The sequence below is a fragment of the Rhinoraja longicauda genome, chromosome 12, assembly GCF_053455715.1.
Source record: "Rhinoraja longicauda isolate Sanriku21f chromosome 12, sRhiLon1.1, whole genome shotgun sequence".
Lineage (NCBI taxonomy): Eukaryota > Metazoa > Chordata > Chondrichthyes > Rajiformes > Arhynchobatidae > Rhinoraja > Rhinoraja longicauda.
In genome coordinates, this window is record NC_135964.1 from 1,760,630 (window position 1) to 1,782,003 (window position 21,374).

At 42.2% G+C, this 21,374-nt stretch overlaps 1 protein-coding gene across 9 annotated transcripts in view; it reads right to left on the reverse strand.

The window, feature by feature from the left end:
* Positions 1 to 21,374, reverse strand: part of dmd (dystrophin) — a 1,595,363-nt gene that overhangs the window by 1,106,439 nt on the left and 467,550 nt on the right. For all 9 annotated transcript variants that reach the window (XM_078408877.1, XM_078408870.1, XM_078408878.1 and 6 more), the window contains exons 13-15: positions 14,527 to 14,628; positions 13,305 to 13,412; positions 7,255 to 7,434 (exon numbers count right to left, since the gene is read on the reverse strand). In XM_078408877.1, the coding sequence (XP_078265003.1) occupies positions 7,255 to 7,434; positions 13,305 to 13,412; positions 14,527 to 14,628 (390 nt within the window). The remainder of the gene's footprint in view (positions 1 to 7,254; positions 7,435 to 13,304; positions 13,413 to 14,526; positions 14,629 to 21,374) is intronic.

The following is a 21,374-nucleotide window of genomic DNA, read 5'->3' on the forward strand; positions in this document are numbered from 1 at the left end:
GCATTTTATTAAGCTTCATTAAAAAGACATTGTCCATTTGAGATCACACCAATCTATCACAATGGGAATGTGTGAATTAGATTTGCAGACTACAAAAGCCTACACATTATACCTGAGACAGGAAAGGTATCTTGGATCCATGAAACCAGCCTTAATTAAACAAAGTAAGCCCTCAAATTATGTACAAGACAAACTGCTCTTCATATAGTGGCATATAACACCTTTGCCAACATGTTGTGAACTAGGCTATTTTTCTGTTCACTGGGTGCAGTTGTTATTGGGAAGCTGATGGGTCCTCTCTACCCCTAATTGTCCCTGAAGTCCCGACAGCTCAGAAATAGAACCTTGAACTGTCCTGGCCTCATGTCATTGGTTTCATGGTATATTTTGTCCTCAAGATACAGGGGTCCATAAAGATCCTGTCCTCAAGATACAGGGGTCTATAAAGATCCTGTCCTCAAGATACAGAGGTCCATAAAGATCCTGTCCTAGCTACAGATTATTAGTAACGAAGAAATCGCCCGTTTAAGGTTGCTCTATCAGACCACATTAAACAGCCGCAGTTTCTGCTTAGTTAACAGACATAGCTCTAAGATTTAGTCTTTTTGAGGTCTTTTAATTTATTGTAAATCTCTTGGCGAGCAAACAGCTCAAAGGAAAAATATTTTGGCATAAATTATTTTTATTCTCCTGCATTGTCATTTGATTGCAAAGTGTCAGATTTTGGTTAGAGGATATGAAAAATCAATATGAAAATAGGGATCTGTGCAAACGGACATTGAGATTTAAGAGAGGGTACATGTAAAGTATTCGTAGTTTGAGCAAGACCTGTGCAGCCAATGTTGACAGTGTTGCATTGAACAAGATCCATCATGAAAGAGGCTCATAACCCATTCCCTTCACCTCCCTCATGTTTCAGCAGCTGTGACTGCTCTCTGAGAGAATATTTGTTCTAAAATAATACAGAGTGTGGTTATGAAAGTCACTGCTTGCAAGGCAGGTAGGACTGTGTCAATCAGGGCTTTCTCGAGGGAAAATCAGTGCATGAGGGAAAATAATTTGCAGGGCCAGGTGAAACGCCATTGACGAGATTACTTCACAGAATCAGCATGGATATGCATATATAAATACTTTTAATTGCTGATTTGGCCACAATAAAGCACAATAAAAAGTAATAAGCTAGGTTTTAACTGTATTTCCTTTATTTTGTTCAAATTTGTTCATTTTGTTTTAATTTCTGCTAATATATAATTTATCAACTATCTACCTGATTCAGATCAAGAACATTCAGGTGCATTAACAATTCTGACTGCTTTGACAACCAACAATTAAATAGCAGTGGTTGGTCCAACAGAGTATTAAAGTTATACCAGATGGTACATTTAGCTCTTAAAATGCTCTCACACATAGAAACATAGAAAATTGGAGCAGGAAGAGGCCATTCATTGTGATCATGGCTGATCATCCACAATCAGTAACCCGTGCCTGCCTTCTCCCCATATCCCTTGATTCCGCTAGCCCCGAGAGCTCTATCTAACTCTCTCTTAAATCCATCCAGTGAATTGGCTTCCACTGCCTTCTGTGGCAGAGAATTCCACAAATTCACAACTCTCTGGGTGAAAAAGTTCCTTCTCACCTCAGTTTTAAATGGCCTCCCCTTTATTCTAAGAATGTGGCCCCTGGTTCTAGACTCCCCCAACATTGGGAACATTTTTCCTGCATCTAGCTTGTCCAGTCCTTTTATAATTTTATATGTCCCTATAAGATCCCCTCTCATCCTTCTAAACTCCAGTGAATACAAGCCTAGTCTTTTCAATCTTTCCTCATTTGACAGTCCCGCCATCCCAGGGATCAATCTCGTGAACCAACACTGCACTGCCTCAATTACAAGGATGTCCTTCCTCAAATTAGGAGACCAAAACTGTACACAATACTCCAGATGTGGTCTTACCAGGGCCCTATACAACTGCAGAAGAAGCTCTCTACTCCTATACTGAAATCCTCTCGCTACAAAGGCCAACATGCCATTAGCTTTCTTCACTGCCTGCTGTACCTGCTCGCCAACATTCAGTGACTGGTGTACAAGGACACCCAGGTCTCGCTGCACTTCCCCCTTACCTAACCTGACACCATTGAGATAATAATCTGCCTCCTTGTTTTTGCCGCCAAAGTGGATAACCTCACATTTATCTACATTATACTGCATCTGTATACTTATCTATATTATACTGCATTACACTGCATATGGAAACTGAATTTTAGCAAATCTTGATATTTATATCAAGCTGTAAAATATCATGATGAAAATAGCTTCCTCAATTGTTAACGAATGCGATCTCAGGTAACTGTGGCTTCTTTCGATGCAATTGTTGCAGACAGCAGCACATTGAGCCTCAATACTAAATGCAGGCAGTCATTGATCTGGACTTCTTATCCTCAAATATTGAGTTTTCATCTTCAGTTATACCTCTGGGTAACCACGGAAGCATTCTCCAACAAGCGTAGGGTTGGCAGAATCAGCAATCCGTTCCAAGGCAATTTGGACAGAAAAATTCAGTATCATCGTGCAAAACTAAAATTCAGTATCATCATGGGAAACTAAAATTCAGTATCATCATGGGAAACTAAAATTCAGTATCATCGTGGGAAACTAAAATTCAGTATCCTCGTGGGAAACTAAAATTCAGTATCCTCGTGGGAAACTAAAATTCAGTATCATCGTGGGAAACTAAAATTCAGTATCATCGTGGAAAACTAAAATTCAGTATCATCGTGGGAAACTAAAATTCAGTATCATCATGGGAAACTAAAATTCAGAATCATCATGGGAAACTAAAATTCAGAATCATCATGGGAAACTAAAATTCAGAAATGCCTTGAAAATGCCTAAAAAAAAGACCGTTTCAACTTCTACACATATAATCACCACAACAAGCATTTGGGCTTGCTCGCTAAATAATGATGAATGTGTGTAGACATAATCTATGTTCAAAATAATTCCTGTTTCATAGAATAAGTATTCCAGCAATACATAGTTCCCACACGGAAATTAATTTCTAATCATCCCACCTATGCAACAAATCCTAATTATAAAGCAGGTGTCTCTTCCAGCCTTGCTTATTTGACAAAAATGTTTCATTCATAGTTTGTGAATATCTTTGGTGCCATTAAACATTCCCCATGGAAGCAGGGCAAGAGTGGTATTAGATTTCTGATCTGTGTTGGTTTCACTATTAATGAGAATCTTGCTCCTAACTGGCAAACGGTGAACTCTGCGAGTGTAACAAGTGAAGCTCAGACTTCAAGAGCCGTCACCTGACTGCCTCAGGGCCCAGTTCAGAGTTTTGCTATGATTATTTGTGATTTCTACACCATGGCATCGTTCTCTTGTGTATGTAAGTTTTCTGCTGCGTTCCACCTGATGGCTTTGGAAGAAGTTGTAATTCTCCATATTCAACGCACTAAATCACCCAACCATGTTCTCTGCTGCCTCGTAATGGCAAATTGCCTCAAGTCAGAAAACACCGGAGGCGCTCGGCAGGAAAACAAGCATCCCATGGAGAAAAAACATGTCAGCTGCCGTCCCAGGTACGAGACTCCACTTAACTCCCTTCAACCATTTGATTGAACAACCTGTCAAAAAATGGCCAGGCAAAACTTCTCTTTCCACAAATAAAAGAGGCAGATTTTCCTGACTCAGGGGGAATAATAATGCTTCGGTGACTCACAATCTCCACTGAGCTCTGCTCTATTGGTACTTGCCCAGCACTGGCATCAGTTTATTTCTCTTCTGAGTATTTCCAACGAATTTGCACCCACCACAAAAATTCACAACAACTCGATGTTTTAAACTAAACTTTCGCAGATAGTCATAGAGTCACATAGCATGGAAACTGACCCTTTGGCCCAACTTGCCTACACCAGCCAACATGTCCCAGCCACATGGCTCCCAGACTCCCACCTGCCTCTAAGCCTGTCCTATCCATGTACCTGTCTAATTGTCTTAAACTTTGCGATAGTCCTTGTGTCTGGGAATATTTTTTATTCCGCCTTTCCTCTTCTTTCCTCTCTGCCCCACTGCTGATGGTGGAGCTAATTGGAGAATGAACTGATTGTTTGAGATCTAAAACCACTGGTGGCTTTTTGAGAGGCTTTCTTTCAGTAATTGAAATCTCTGGAAAAGTAACATAGTTTACATTCTGTAGTTTTACTGAGGTCACTTGGACAATCCACAAGGCCAATCTTGGTGGAGCAGAAGATGCCAAAACAGTGTAGGAAGGAACTGCAGATGCTGGTTTACACCAAAGATAGACACAGAATGCTGGAGTAACTCGGCGGCTCAGGAGATAAGGAACAAGTGACCTTTCAGGCCTGAAGCGTCTTTGACCCAAAACGTCATCTATTCCTTGTCTCCAGAGATGCTGCTTGACCCAGTGAGTTACTCCAGCGTTTTGTGTCTATCTCAGACTCCAAACCAGGTCAAACCGAAATAACAACTTTTTTTCTCAAATACAGAGTCTACCCCAGCTGGTTTAGCTGTCACAACTTTCCCATGGGTCAGAAATATTTAACAACTATTATAAAAATTATTATTATGTTTATCTTTCAGATTTTTGTACGTTAAATACATGGACTCAAAAACTTAAATAAATGCACTAAAAAAATCTAAATATTAGTCATATCCAATAAAAACAAGCACAAATAACTGGAAGCACTTTACCCTGTTTTGCCCTTACTTCTTGGCTAGACACTAAACTGGTGCAGGATGAGAAAGATGCTCAAGTGCTCAGGATTCTTACTAAGTTGCTGCTCTGTGGCTGGCGGATTGCAAACTTGCAGGGGTCAGCCAGACAGTTTGGGACTTCCCATGTAGGAAATCTGAACCCCTCCCGTGCTTGGCCAAGAAATGCCAGCAGTGCGGAACGGAGCTGCCAGCAAGATACAGCAAACCAGCACAGGGTCAATGGGACTGAACCAGCAAGATCCAGCAAACCAGCACAGGATCAATGGGACTGAACCAGCAGGATCCTGCAAACCAGCACAGGGTCAATAGGACTGAACCAGCAGGATCCAGCAAACCAGCACAGGATCAATGGGACTGAACCAGCAGAATCCAGCAAAACAGCACAGGGTCAATGGCACTGAACCAGCAAGATCCAGCATACCAGCACAGGGTCAATAGGACTGAACCCCCCAACGGGCATCACTCTGATGAGTTAGGGAATTGGGCTGCTCTGTGAGCTGGTACATACTCAATAGCCTGAATGATCCCTTCTCTAAGCCATAGGTGGACACTTATGTATGGACCTACAGATTCATTTTTAACTCACAGCAATATTTTTTTTATTGCTCTCGCTCTTACTTCTGCTCAATGTGGAAAATTCAACCATTTAAATAATCTCCATGTCATCCAAAATTGTAGCTGCCCCATTTGTTCCCTCTTCCTCTTGTTTTAACCCACATTGTGTGATCCCACAGAAGAAGTGTTCTCTGTAAATCCAGCCTTTTTTCTTTCTCACTCATGAATTATCTCATGTTTGTATTTTTCTCATCACAAGTTTCACCATTACTATTTCCTACTTCAATTCACATTTGTTGCTTTAATTTTTGATCCAAACCAAGTTCAATAACTCAATTCCTTGGTCGACAGAAAATGCTGGAGTAACTCAGCGGGACAGGCAGCATCTCTGGAGAGAAGGAATGGGTGACATTTAAGGGTCGAAATCCTTCTTCAGACTGCAGTCTGAAGAAGTGTCTCGACCCGAAACGTCACCCATTCCTTCTCTCCAGAGATGCTGCCTGTCCCGCTGAGTTACTCCAGCATTTTGTGTCTACCTTCGATTTGTGTCTACCTTCGATTGCAGTTCTTTCCTACAAACTCTATTCCTAGCATCCTTGGCTCCTTTGAGCCTTGTTCTCCAGTGGCTAAAGCGCTCTGAAATATCTCTACAAATGCATCTTTTGTTATCTCTCTGTCACACAACTGATCATGACAATATTTCACCTTTCTTCAAGCAAGTCAAATTAATGAAATCCAATTTTTTTCCTGACAGTGTACCACCAGTGTACCACCATTCAATCATCTCCCTTCTTGTGGTCAGGATCCTAATTTATGTAAAGCTGCTGATTATCAAAAATGATAAACATCAATCAATCAGCCCAGCTCTACCTCTGAGTTTTACAACACTCCTTATTTCCTTATACTCAGTTTCTCATCCATTCTCTGGTCAAGTCTTTTCTGACAAACTAATTTAATTTCCATTTTCCTTCCTGTAACCCTCGAGAGCTTACAGTGAACCAAATGAATGATTCACACATCATAATTTCCCCTTGAAGATTTAATATCGTTCCCTCTATTGTAGTCCACAGAGATGCATTAATTAATTCTGAAATACTGATAAGAGGGAGACATATCACACCGAATTTATCACTTTACATCTTCTGCAAATGTATTATTAGAATTACTGAACATCAATTTTCCTTGCAAACGAGCAGTGGTGAAATGGTGAAAATATTCAGCAGGTCAGGCAGCAGATGTGGCGGGAATAGTTGGCGTTCTGCTTTGACCCTCCGTAAGAACTGCTGATTTGGTCACCGCTCTCCTCCAAATTTCTGGTCAAATTTATTTTCTTGCTAATCCTCTTTTCCATCTCTTAAATGTGGAGTGTTTTGGTGGTTCCATCAAGAGAGCAATTCCTTGCAGGGCCAGGGAATCCATGTGAATGTTATGCTCCATTCCACAAAAACCATTTGTGTGTGAATTGAAAATTTGGTTTTGGTTCAGAAAATTACAGCCCCCTAAATTTTTGGTTCCAGCCCATTGATGAAGCAAACTAGAAATAACTAAGTATGAATGGCACAAAGAACTGACATGGAATACCTACAACTAAAACTGTATTCATAATCCCCTTACATTTTAATGAACACAAAATACATTTTTTATACAGTTCCTACCAGTCAAAGACATTTAAAAATCCATAAGCAGGCATTTCACCAGACATCTAAATATCCTGAACAACAAAACAACTGTGCGTTCTCCGTGAAAATTGTCCCTAGTGTGTGGGATAGAACGAGTGTACGGGATAATTGTTAGTCGGCGTGGACTCAGTGGGCTGAAGGGCCTGCTAATATGCTGTATCTAAACTAAACTAAATTGCATCAATTAGTTAAATAGGTTGGATGCCAGCCTTGTCAAGTGACCCGAGCAGGTTGAATGGCAGTAAACAATGTAGTTAATGAATATTGATGCCCTACCTCCTTGGACATACTCTCCAGCTTCTGAACGAGATCGTCCCAACGCTGAGTAAATCCCTCAAGGCTGGTCCGAACCTTCTGAGCCACCACCTTATTTTGGAGAGCCGCAAGAAGATCCTGACTGAGGGCACAAAGTTTATCCATTGTCTGCCGTTTCTGCTGCATCTCTTCTTTTAGAATCTGGTGATTAAGAAAAGATGCGACTTAGAAGAAGCGTGCAACAAAGAAATGAGCCAGGGGTGAACTATTCACACTTCAATGCACGTGTAGCTGGGAGTAGTGCATTCCTCTCATTCTCAGGTACAAAGCCACAGTTCTGTAGGGTCCCTTCATCTCTCACAACCTGTGGAAACATTCTATAAAATTGATACATTTAATTGAACTATCCAATCTAAATGAGGTTCAGTTGACAAGTAATGTGCGCTTTTAAACACCTTTTCGAAATCAGAATGTTTAACTTATTTACATCGGTGAAACCAAGCGCAGGCTCGGCGATCGCTTCGCTCAACACCTGCGCTCGGTCCGCATTGACCAACCTGATCTCCCGGTGGCTGAGCACTTCAACTCACCCTCCAATTCCCAGTCTGACCTTTCTGTCATGGGCCTCCTCCAGTGCCATAGTGAGGCCCACCGCAAATTGGAGGAACAGCACCTCATATTTCGCCTGGGCAGCTTGCAGCCCAGTGGTATGAACATCGACTTCTCCAACTTTAGATAGTTCCTCTGTCCTTCTCTTCCCCTCCTCCTTCCCAGATCTCCCTCTATCTTCCTGTCTCCACCTATATCTTTCCTTTGTCCCGCCCCCCTGACATCAGTCTGAAGAAGGGTCTCGACCCGAAACATCATCCATTCCTTCTCTCCCGAGATGCTGCCTGACCTGCTGAGTTACTCCAGCATTTTGTGAATAAATACCTTAGAATATTTAACTGAGTCATTTCCACTTTTTAGGACTTTTGCTTGTTATTTTATTTGTTTTAGCAAGAACATAGTGCCCCACATGGTCAAATGTCTACTCAAACCCGAGAGGAGAGAACGAAAGGCAACAGGTCAGGTGTCATCACAACTGGGCAGCTCCTCTTCCTTGCTGGTCTGCTTCACTCAGATGGCCATTATTCATGGCACATCGACAAGGTTACGTTTCTACATTTGATCACAATCAGTCCACGATCTCCAATCACCTGGATATGAGAGGAGGGGAGCAGAAAGGGTGTGAAGGGAATTCCATATCTGAAGGAATCTAACGAAACAGGGAAAAGAGAAATCTGAGTGTCAAATGGGCACTTGGCCAGGGTTTGGCCAAAAAGGTAAAGTGCAGATTGAGAGAGGGAGGGAAGAAGGTGGAATGACAGCCAAAATAACTGATGGCTCCTCTCAGGGCAGTCTCAACCCGAAACATCACCCATTCCTTCTCTCCAGAGATGTTGCCTGTTCCGCTGAGTTACCCCAGCATTTTGTGTATCTCTGTGTTAACTTTAATTTATATGCTGTAACTGTAATTCATTTTTTTTTTGCACAATCTGCAGGCATTGCTACTTTCATTTCACTGCACATCATGTATGTGTATGTGACAAATAAACTTGACTTGAGTTGACTTGACTATCTTCGGTGCAAACCAGCATCTGCAGATCCTTCCTACACTACCTTAGAGTGACTTTGAGCAGGATTCATCATAAACAGATGGAAAAATAGCTCAAAGATAGACACAAAATGCTGGGACAGGCAGCCTCTCTGGAGAGAAGGAATGGGTAGAAGGGTCTCGACCCAAAACGTCACCCATTCCTTCTCTCCAGAGATGCTGCCTGTCCCGCTGAGTTACTCCAGCATTTTGTGTCTATCATCGATTTACACCAGCAGTTGTAGCTCTTTCCGACAAAGAAAAAATAGCTCCACTGATCAAGAGTTCTCCTGGTTTGTGAATGCCTTTACTGGCTGAGGTTTTAGCATTTTTCAATCAAATAAAGTTTAAAGCCTTTGTGAAGATTGGGTTATACTGCCTTGCTCTTTATTGACAGATGCCCACTGTGCAGCTGGATGGTTTCTGACTTTGTTCGACACAGTCAGCTTTCATTCACGACTAAAAGCAGGGCAGACCACATTATGGCACATAAAGTGAAGGGATTTCGACTCTCATCTCTTGAAAAGGATCTCAAATAGAATCAGCAGGAAATAATATTGTGTGATTTGTGAGAGATGAAGGTGCTTCCATTAAGGTTTACAGTTAATAAATGAAAGTGATTTTCTGGTTTTCTTACAAACTTATTATGCCAAATTTGTTGGTAGACACAAAAAGCTGGAGTAACTCAGCGGGTCAGGCAGCATCTCAGGAGAGAAGGAATGGGTGACGTTTCGGGTCGAGACCCTTCTTCAGACTGATGTCAGGGGAGGGGGTGGGACAAAGATAGGACGTAGTTGGAGACAGGAAGACTAGTGGAGAACTGGGAAGGGGGAGGGGAAAGAGAGGGACAGAGGAACCATCTGAAGTTGGAGAAGCCAATGTTCCTACCGCTGGGCTGTAAGCTGCCCAAGCGAAATATGAGATGCCGTTCCTCCAATTTGCGCTGGGCCTCACTATGACAATGGAGGAGGCCCATGACAGAAAGGTTAGACTGGGAGTGGGAGGGGGAGTTGATGTGCTGAGCCACCGGGAGATCAGGTTGGTTAAGGTGGACTGAGCGAAGGTGTTGAGCGAAACGATCGCCGAGCCTGCGTTTGGTCTCGCCAATGTAGAGAAGTTGACATCTGGAACAGCGGATACAATAGATGAGGTTGGAGGAGGTGCGTGAACCTCTGCCTCACCTGGAAAGACTGATGGGGTCCTTGGATGGAGTCGAGGGGGGAGGTAAAGGGATAGGTGTTGCATCTCCTGGGGTTGCAGGGGAAAGTACCTCGGGTGGGGGCGGTTTGGGTAGGAAGGGATGAGTGGACCAGGGAGTTATGGAGGGAACGGTCAAAACGAAAAGCAGAAAGGGGAGGGGATGGGAAGATGTGGCCAGTAGTGGGATCCCGTTGGAGGTGGCGGAAATGTTGGAGGATAATTTGTTGTATGCGACGGCTGATGGGGTGGAAGGTGAGGACAAGGGGGACTGGGCTTGTTACAAATGGGGGGAGGGGGAGCAAGAGCAGATTTGTTGCTCATAGCATAAAGGCATTGTCATAACCACACACTGGTTGATTGATTGAAGCCTCCAGGGGATCTGCAATATCTGGCCTTAAACCTCTAGTCACACTTCATTTTAATTCTCTTCCCCACATCAATTTTGACTTCAAGTTTGAAATTGTAACGTCTTCAGAATGCAAAATCAGCACAGCATTCACAGCTGTCAGGGCCACCTTTTCTTTCTAATTGTTACTCACTTCCCCCCCCCCATTTTATCAGCCCGGCTGACAACATTTCCACAGAGCCTCCCTCGTTTCTTCCCCCTGGGCACCTTCCTTGTCTCTGCACTCTCTTTAAAACTTGCAATATATTTCACACTTTCCGGTTATGCTTAAGGATCGCAAGCTAGAAATATTTATCCTGCCTCTCTCTCAAAAGGACCTGGTGATTATTTGCAGCAGGTTTTGTTTTTGACTGAAGCATAATTTTAGAAGAGGAACATCATTATATTATTAGGAAATAATATAACTCTGAACTTATTACAGAATGAAAAATCACTGGACCCTGCATAATTCAAGTATGTGTTGAAATTCTCAACCACTAACTGGCAGGAATCACCAGAATGTATCAGACCTGTTGGCATCACTTAGATGTTGAAATAAGGAACTGAAGATGCTGGTTTATAAAGGACACAGAGTGCTGGAGTAACTCAGCAGGTCAGACGTGGAGAGGTGACGTATCGGGTCGGGACCCTTGAATCAAAATGCTGAAGTAACTCAGTGGGTCAGGCAGCATCCCTGGAGAGTATGGATCAGTGATATTTTACATCAGGACCCTTGGCACAAAATGCTGGAGTAACACAGCAGGTCAGACAGCATCCCTGGAGAACATGGATAGGTGACGTTCTATCATGGCTGGGACCCAATCTGAAACGTCACCTATTCATGTTCTTCAGAGATGCTGGCTGAATGCATTCAAGAGAGAGCTAGATAGAGCTCTTAAGAGCTCTTGTTTCAGTCACCAAGTTCAAAAATAATAAATGCCCAATGTAGTGCAGAGATTGAGATAAATGAATCCAAACGTGAGAGGAAATATTTCAAGAAAAAACAAAGAAGTGTAGGCTGCAATATACAAAGGAGGCAACTGAATGAGGAGGGTGAAGGACAAATCAACTAATCAACTGAATGAGGAGGGTGAAGGACAAATCAACTAATCAACTGAATGAGGAGGGTGAAGGACAAATCAACTAATCAACAGAAAAATAAATGCCATATTGGGATCGATGAGAAAGCTGGAATGTTATCCATCAGCATAACAGGATTAGAAAAATGAAATGACTGAAAACTAAATTGAGAATAAGACCATGATTCAATAAACAGAAAATATGTGAAACAAGTCGGGTGCAGTGGGGGGATCAAGGACATTGGGAGCTTTCAGAATGCAAATCACAGCTGGGTAGCAACCTGGATGTGTCCAACACTCAAAGGATGACTGCTCTCATTTGCAGCAGAACAGGAGGCTGACAGGAGCTCCTTGATAGTAACAGATGCTCCTTCTCTTATTTAAATTATTAAACCACCCGCTGGGACTGTCAGCTTGCACTTTGACATGCCACATCACAAGGCCAAGGCCAGAGTGACTACAGTAAAGATTGTTCTCAGAGGCAAAAATAGGGAGGTCATCATTTCTTTCTTGAAAGAGAAAATGGACTTCATCATCCCCAAACACACAACAGCACTGTCATGACAACCTAATGCAATTGGCAGAATCATCAAATCAGTCTGAAAAAGGGTCTCTACCCAAAATGACACATTCTTTTTTTCCAGATATGCTGTCTAACCCACTGAGTTACTCCAGCTTTTTGTGTCTATCTTTGGTTTAAACCAGCATCTGCAGTTCCTTCCTTCACATTACATTTGGGATATACAGGAGGCTGGTCACCGAAACAGTCCCTTCGGCCCATCTTGCTCTTGCCGACCAAGGAGTCCCACCTATACAAGTCCAACCTGCCTGTATTTGGCCCATGTCCCTCTAAACCTTTCCTATCCTTGTATCTAGCATTAGACAAACATGAACCTCAGTGGGGCCGTGGGTCTTTGGGATTAGATAATAAGGGATTGGAGAAACAGGGGTTTGAAGAAAGGTACAAGATTATTGAGGCGCTCAACAGGGCGGGCAAAAGATTGCAGAGGTGATGACCAAATGGAATGATGCAAGCAGCAAGGTTGTGGCTCACTTCATGTTTAGAGGCAGACAGGATTAGTGAATACCAAATTCACAGCGGAACAAATGTTTGCTTGATGGCCTCAGCAAACCGAAAAGGGAGAATCGGGCAATGTTACAGAGGTACAAATAGAAGGTGAGAATGCAGGTACGTAAACCAAAACTCAGCCTGGAGTCTCATACATGTCACCCAGTCTCAGACACTGTAGGACGGGGAAAGGAATCTGTGGCAAGGACTAAAGATATTCGTTTCTGCATTCCTGATACTCATTTGGAGAATCCATTATATTGAGATACACCAGGACTTCATCCAAGCAATCTGACCATTGCGAGAGTGAGTTTAGGCTCAGAAAGGCATTTGTGAAACTTGTGGAATGCTGAATGTCATTAGTGGCCAAATGAACCACTAATGGAGGTAGGAAGATGGATACACAAGAAACTACAGATGTTGGAACCTTGGGCAAAACACAAAGAACATGTTCTTGGCAGACACCAGTGGATCTACTCTTGAAGCATTACGATAATAAATGGAAAACAAGTTAAAAAAACTAAAAAGTATAAAAAAACAATTAAGAAATTACTCATTTACTCAATTGCAAGAAAAACATTTAGTGCTCTTGGCTGTCCTAACTGAAAAAGTGACATGATGAAGTAAAACAGCTTCCAGATACTTAATTGTTATTTATCCATCACATGTATGGATGCATCTTTCAATAACTATGACACTCACCGCCAATTTCCTCAGGTTAGTGAGCATCTCATTCTGATCTCCAAAGCCAGATGTCTGTATTTTACTCACAGTCTTCTCTTTCTCCGCCAACCATGCATCAAAGTAGCACTAGGACAAAGAGGAATGCTTGTGTTTGAAACACTGAAGAGGCACAAATGAAATAGCAACAATTAATCACAGCTGTTATTATTTGGAGAGCACACATCTTACTGCCCAATTCTTGTACTTTTTTGTTACTAACATTTCACTTGTTAAATGGAAATAAAGACTTGATGTGCAGTCACAGTGGTTATATGGCACCATTGTCCGTAATTAAGCAGTGTTGGTGATTCAAGATCAAGCATGTCATTTGTCACCTGCCAGTTGCTCAGAAGAGGCGATAAGCAAAGGTGAATCACACCTTATTCAGAGGTATTTTATGCAGCATTACAGCAAGAAATCAGAGTACTCATTTCCAAAACTAGATTAGGAAGAAATGCTAAACAGTCACAAGGCAACCCATGGAATGGTTTATTCATCCATTTTAAAAGCACAATGAAAAACTAACAATGTCACAGGGCAGAGTAACTCCAAACTTTCTCTAAAAACCTTGAATTTATAATCACTTGGCTTTCATTCGTGTTTTTGTTGGGACACGAGGATAAAGAATTTTTTTTAAAGCTACGGTTAGACAATGCTGTAACTATAACTATCAACAATATCTGAAAGCAGCTTCATCTTCATTAAATAAACTCCCTACATACCAAGGTAAACGTCACTCAAATGCATGATCAATTCATCTGTGGAACAAAATGTTCTTGGAATACTGGCAAAGATAAATCTGGATTCCTGTTCATCTTCATAATGTGCACAGGGGTCTCTGATACTAGTCACAACCACTCCAAAATGGATAATGATTTAACTGCTCTGATGTTATAATTTATTCATTTATACCGTTATTTGTTCACAATAGCTTTCACATCTCCGACCACCTTCGGGTATTTCGTTCAGAGTTGTGAGGAAGAAAATAATTCCAAGAATTCCTTGGATGCTCTGAGTCCCACTTTGAAAATGAGAACAAAGGAGCAAAGTATCCATATATTGCTGCAAAAAAATTGCTGAAGAGTTATTGGCAAGTAGCAGGTGCAAGGAAAGTAGTGACGCCAACCAGAGTCCCTTTCAAATACTAGTCATCTATAATCATGATGAAGTAAGGTTACATGTTAGAACTGTGGTGAGATACCTGTTCTTCAGTGAAATATTCCCATTTAAAAAGAATCTCTTGCAGCAGTACCCAGCGTTCCTCAGTCCATTTACAAATGGCCGCCCATCTCTCTCCGAGAATCTGTAACACAAACAAATTAAAACTTTCAGGTTGTTTGTACAAAACAGAGACTCCTCGGCTTCACACTCGTTCCAGTGGGAATATCATTCAGCCTCAGGTTTGCTCTGACGATCTCAAGGGACTGCCCATTCTGACAGTAATTGATCAAAGATGGTGGATACTCCAAGATTACATCACAGAGAAGCCGAATCTGCCCCGAGCAAATGTTGCTCCTGCTTACAAGCGATTCCTCTGCATCATCTTCATCAAACTCTTATTATCCATCAAAATCCAGTCTTTTCTTCCTCTTTGAACTTTTATGCCACATTCCCAAGTGGATTTCTTTAATTTATCCAAGCCACTTTCTTTGGTCAGGGTACAAAAAAGGTTAACATAGAAAATAGGTGCAGGAGTAGGCCATTCGGCCCTTTGAGCCTGCACCGCCATTCAATATGATCATGGCTGATCATCCAGCTCAGTAGCCTGTACCTGCCTTCTCTCCATACCCCCTGATCCCTTTAGCAAAAAGGGCCACATCTAACTACCTCTTAAATATAGGCAATGAACTGGCCTCAACTACCTTCTGTGGCAGAGAATTCCACAGACTCACCACTCTCTGTGTGAAGAAATGTTTTCTCATCTCGGTCCTAAAAGACTTCCCCCTTATCCTTAAGCTGTGACCCCTGGTTCTGGACTCCCCCAACATCGGGAACAATCTTCCCGCATCTAGCCTCTCCAACCCCTTAAGAATTTTATATGTTTCTATAAGATTAGCATACAAATTAGCAAGAAAAAGCAGCCTACCAGAGGACTGGGAGAAATTCAAAGTCCAGCAGAGGAGGACAAAGGGCTTAATTAGGAAAGGGAAAATAGATTATGAAAGAAAACTGGCAGGGAACATAAAAACTGACTGCAAAAGCTTTTATAGATATGTGAAGAGAAAAAGATTAGTTAAAACAAATGTAGGTCCCTTGCAGTCAGAAACAGGTGATTTGGTCATGGGGAACAAGGACATGACAGACCAATTGAATAACTACTTTGGTTCTGTCTTCACTAAGGAAGACACAAACAATCTGCTGGAAATAGCAGGGGACCGGGGGTCAAATGAGATGGAGGAACTGAGTGAAATCCAGGTTAGTCGGGAAGTGGCGTTAGGTAAATTTAATGGATTAAAGGCCGATAAATCCCCAGGGCCAGATAGGCTGCATCCCAGAGTGCTTAAGGAGGTAGCCCCAGAAATAGTGGATGCATTAGCGATAATTTTTCAAAACTCTCTAGATTCTGAGGATTGGAGGGTAGCTAATGTAACCCCACTTTTCAAAAAGGGACGGAGAGAGAAAACGGGGAATTACAGACCAGCTAGTCCAACGTCGGTCGTGGGGAAAATGCTAGAGTCAGTTATCAAAGATGGGATAGCAGCACATTTGGAAAGTGGTGAAATCATTGGACAAAGTCAGCATGGATTTATGAAAGGCAAATCATGTCTGACGAATCTTATAGAATTTTTCGAGGATGTAACTAGTAGAGTGGACAAGGGAGAACCAGTGGATGTGTTATATCTGGACTTCCAGAAGGCTTTCGACAAGGTCCCACATAAGAGATTAGTATGCAAACTTAAAGCACACGGTATTGTGTGTTCAGTATTGATGTGGATAGAGAACTGGCTGGCAGACAGGAAGCAAAGAGGAGGAACAAACGGGTCCTTTTCAGAATGGCAGGCAGTGACTAGTGGGGCACCGCAAGGCTCAGTGCTGGGACCCCAGCGATTTACAATATATATTAATGATTTGGACGAGGGAACTGAATGCAACATCTCCAAGTTTACGGATGACATGAAGCTGGGGGGCAGTGCCAGCTGTGAGGAAGATGCTAGCTCGGTACAGCACTTTCTTCTAAATCCTTATTTAATTTTGGTGACTATCTGCTATTAACATCTTCTAAATTGATCTTCATAATTTAACCCTCAGGTTTTTCTCCTCCCAAGGCAAAGACGACCTGTATTGTTGATCCCTTCCTGAAAGGCATCAATGTGCATTTCTGATACTGTCTGTGCAACAGTTTTTGCACCTTCTCCGGTGCGACCAAATCCTTTTCATTCCATGGTAATAAAACAATAAAAACAGTGCACAATGCTTGGAATTAAACATAATCAGGTTTAATTGATCTACTTTGCTTTTCAATTTCATCCCTCTTGGAATAATCTTCAGTGTCTAGTTATTTGTATTTACCTTGTTAACGTGTCATAACGTCTAGTGTTTTGTGCATTTGTACCCAAATCCTTTTGCCCCCCCCATTCCATTTAACATCCTTAATTTTATCATTCACCAGCTCTAAACCACCACCCTGGTTTAATGCTATCTGCAAGTTAATAAATGGTATTTCAGATTCTAATTGAATTGCCACTATAAATAATAAACAACACAGATTCCTTTGGGATCCCATTTTGCAGCTTCTGCCAAGGAACACTGGCCTTTACTCTTCTTTGTTTGCTTACAATCAGCTCGCTCTGCAGCCTTCTACTTGTGTAAGAAGGAACTGCAGGTGCTGGTTTAAACCGAAAATAGATACAAAAAGCTGGAGTAACTCAATGGGACAGGCAGCATCTCTGAAGAGAAGCAATGGGTGATGTTTCGGGTCAAGACCCTTCTTCTTGACAAGCCTTCTACTTGTCCCTGATTCCACACCCTCTGCCTACCTTCATTAGTTTATTTATCGTTAGATTTTCCCTCAGCATTCTGAAAGTATAACTAACTATGAATTCGTGCATTATCATTGAGATTGCTTTATTTTTTAGTGTCTGGGATCTTGGTATTATTTGGATGATTTCAAGTACCTCATCGTGACAGTGGGAAAAGAGGAAGAAAGAAAGAATTCCCAATGTTTTGAGCTTGCACCCATTTCCTAACGAGTATGTTTGTATAGTTTGGCTGGAAGGACCTGATGGATAAGGCATTTTTCACCCGAAGACACATGTGTGGAAGTGATGACTAGAATCAGATCTGGGCTCTAAATACGTCAAAAAGATTCTTTGTGCTCATCTACACACAAGAATAATGTTGTTGTAGTTATTGTTGAGATTTTTGTTCCCAAAGCATCGAATGCCCTCAGACCCAGCTGGGAGAAAACAAAAGATTATCTTGATAATCAGTCTGAAGAAGGATCTCAACCCGAAACGTCACCCATTCCTTCTCTCCTGAGATGCTGCCTGACCTGCTGAGTTACTCCAGCATTTTGTGAATAAATACCTTCGATTTGTACCAGCATCTGCAGTTATTTTCTTAGATTATCTTAATAAAGTAGTTTAAAAATAAATAAGAAACAGAATGGGATTCTGTTATTTGTGTCTGCATGCCCTTCGGTCCAATTTGGCAATGCCAACCTGTTAGCTCCATCTAAGTCAGTCCCACCTGCCTGCGTTTGTCCAACATCCCTATGAACCTTTACCGTCTAAGTGTCTTTTAAATGCTGCTCTTGTGCCCGCCTCAACTACTTCCTCCGGTAGCTCGTCCACAGTGTGAAATAATTGCCCCTCAGATTCCTATTAAATATTTCCTCTCTCGTATTAAACCTTGATTCACCTACCCTGAGAAAAAGACTTATCTATTCCCCCGATAATGTTATGCACCTTTACAAAATCACCCCTCTGCCTTCTGCACTCCAAGGAATCAAGCTCTAGCCTGCCAACCTCTCCCTGTACCTCAGACCCTCAAATCCTGACAACATCCTGGAAAATCTGTCAAGGATGCCTTCCAGCTTAATTGCACCTTCGTGATAGCAGAGTGAACATAAAGCTCCAAGTGTGGTTTCACCAACGTCTTGTTCAACTGTAACATAATGTCCCAACTTCCAGACTCAGTTCCCTGACTGATGAAGGCCAAAGTGCCATAAGCCTTCTTCACCACCCCATGGTCCAGGATGCCATTTTCAGGGAACTATTTATGTACCTGTACTCCTAGATCCATCTGCTCCACAACATTCTTGCCCTGGTTTGTCTTCCCAAAATGTCACACCTCACACTTATCTGAATTAGATTCCATTTGCCATCCTGCCCCAGGTGTACAGCTGATGAAGATCCCACTGTAATTCTTGATAACCATCTTAATTGCCTACAATACCACCAATATCAGTAACATCTGCAAACTTCCCACCCATGTCTCGTACATTCTCATCCATGGTTGACGAGTTTAAATATTTTGTTTAAAGGTAATTTTTTTTGGCACTTCTACATAATGTTTTAAGCCAGTTCTGGGTTTCATGAGTAGCATTTTGAAAGTTAGCATTTTAAAGCTAAATCAAGAGCTCCACTTTAATAGAGTACACAGGTCATTAGGTACTGATGCAAATTGCATTCCAGCATTTATTTAATTTATGAGATTACTGTGGTGATATATTAAAGGGGGAAAGAAGCAGACATTTCGCAATAAAGACACCAGTCTCATGTAGAAATAATATTCAACACAAACAAAATATGTAATACAAAGGGCAACATGGTGCAAATCACGAAGGTAAGGTAGATTGAAAGTTGATCCACAAAGCCTTCCTCCAAATATATAAATAATCTCCCCTGTAATCCAAGCCCTTCATTCCAGGCGACAACCTAGTGAATCTCTTCTCTGCTGTTCCTACCTCTCCCACATTATTTCTGTAGTATGGTGACTAGAACAGCACACTATACTCCTCGTATGGACTGACCAATGTCGTGGACAACGGTGACAGGATGTAACTCTACTTTCTGCTGTTAAGCCAATTTTGGATTCAGTCTACCAAAACATTACAGATCCCAGGTACCCAAACCTTCTGGACCAGATGACCATGCAGCATCTTTACCTTCAGCAACTGTTTCAGTAACATCCTCAAAAAGCTCAACTGGATTGTTGAGGCTGGATTTCACCTGCACAACACCATGCCAGCTCTCCCTCATCAGGTCCCCACCTTTCCAAATGATGGGAAATTCTATCACTCAGGTATACCCGACTAAACATTCCCAATTACATTGGAACTGTGTTGTATCATCACAAATCGATAAGGGGGAAGAAGTGTCAGACCCGGTAGATTATTTTTAAACTCCCTCTCAACTGCGGTGAATTCAGCAAAAGTAATATAGTTAATCAAAAATAGACACAAAATGCTGGAGTAACTCAGCGGGACAGGCAGCATCTCTGGAGAGAAGGAGTGGGTGACGTGTTAGACAATAGACAATAGGTGCAGGAGGAGGCCATTTCGGCCCTTCGAGCCAGCACCGCCATTCAATGTGATCATGGCTGATCTTTCTCAATCAGTACCCCGTTCCTGCCTTCTCCCCATACCCCCTGACTCCGCTATCCTTAAGAGCTCTATCTAGCTCTCTCTTGAATGTATTCAGAGAATTGGCCTCCACTGCCCTCTGAGGCAGAGAATTCCACAGATTCACAACTCTCTGACTTAAAAAGTTTTTCCTCATCTCTGTTCTAAATGGCCTACCCCTTATTCTTAAACTGTGGCCCCTGGTTCTGGACTCCCCCAACATTGGGAACATGTTTCCTGCCTCTAACATGTCCAACCCCTTAATAATCTTATACGTTTCGATAAGATCCCCTCTCATCCTTCTAAATTCCAGTGTATACAAGCCTAGTCGCTCCAGTCTTTCAACATATGACAGTCCCGCCATGTCATTGGGTCGAGACCTGAGATGCTGCCTGCCCTGCTTGGTTACTCCAGCATTTGTGTCCATCTTCGATGTAAACTGGCATCTGCAGTTCCTTCCTACATGTAATATCGTCAGCCAGATTGCCACTTTGAGTTGCCAGACACAGTCAGAAATCTGTCTACGTTGTCCAGAGAACTCGCTGATACTTCATGCTAACACTCAGCATTGATGAACTCAGTCTATCGGTTAACAGATACCAGTGCTTTTCTCTGGCATATGCTCATCTTCCTAGGGTGCTCAGTTCCAGCAACAAGTGGAGCACTCACTGTGCATGCGTGAATCCGTGGTTCAGAAGCAGAGGGCCACTGAAAGACGGGTGATGTAGAAGTCGACAATTCTAAATCCTAATTTCAGAAATAAGCTCTCCCCTCACAAAGTGATTCCAAACCAGGATGAGTAATCGATCGTGCTTCTGAGTGGAAACTATTTGCATTAAATACAGTTATTATCTTTGCTTTAAGCAAACCAAACAGCGATGAATCCATTAAGATATCATGCTGCTTCAGCAGATAACTATCTGCATTGCCTGCTTCTAATATTCAGCTGTACAAAAGAAAACCTCTCCCAGTTCAATCCCTGAACGGCAACACCAGCACTTCCTAGATTCACCGCACTTTGTAAAATGTGTCTGTCAGCTATTCCCACAGAAAAACTAAATGAAGACACTACTTTTCAAAGTCACCTCAGAATATCCCATTGTTCTCCTCCATGAACATCTGAAGCTGTGAATATATATAATTACATCTGTCCCAGGCAGGTGTACCAATGGCACCGAACGGCAGGTGGGTGCATGTGAAAAACATCTCTCAAAGCCGACCTTGTCCAGGCCAACTGACAGGTATTCACACCTTCAGGGACATGTTGGCATTTGCTTGTCACACATTTAGCAGCAGACTCAAATGAGAAGGCACCCTGGCATTCAGGACCTCCTCGTAAGCCTTCTGGGAGATATTCTGCAGAGGCTAAACAAGTACCAAGTTACGCTGTGACCACTAATGAAAACGGAATAATTCATGGAGACATAAGCCACAACACATGAAGTACTATGATTGGAGTTCTTTTAAACGTTCAGTCCCAATCA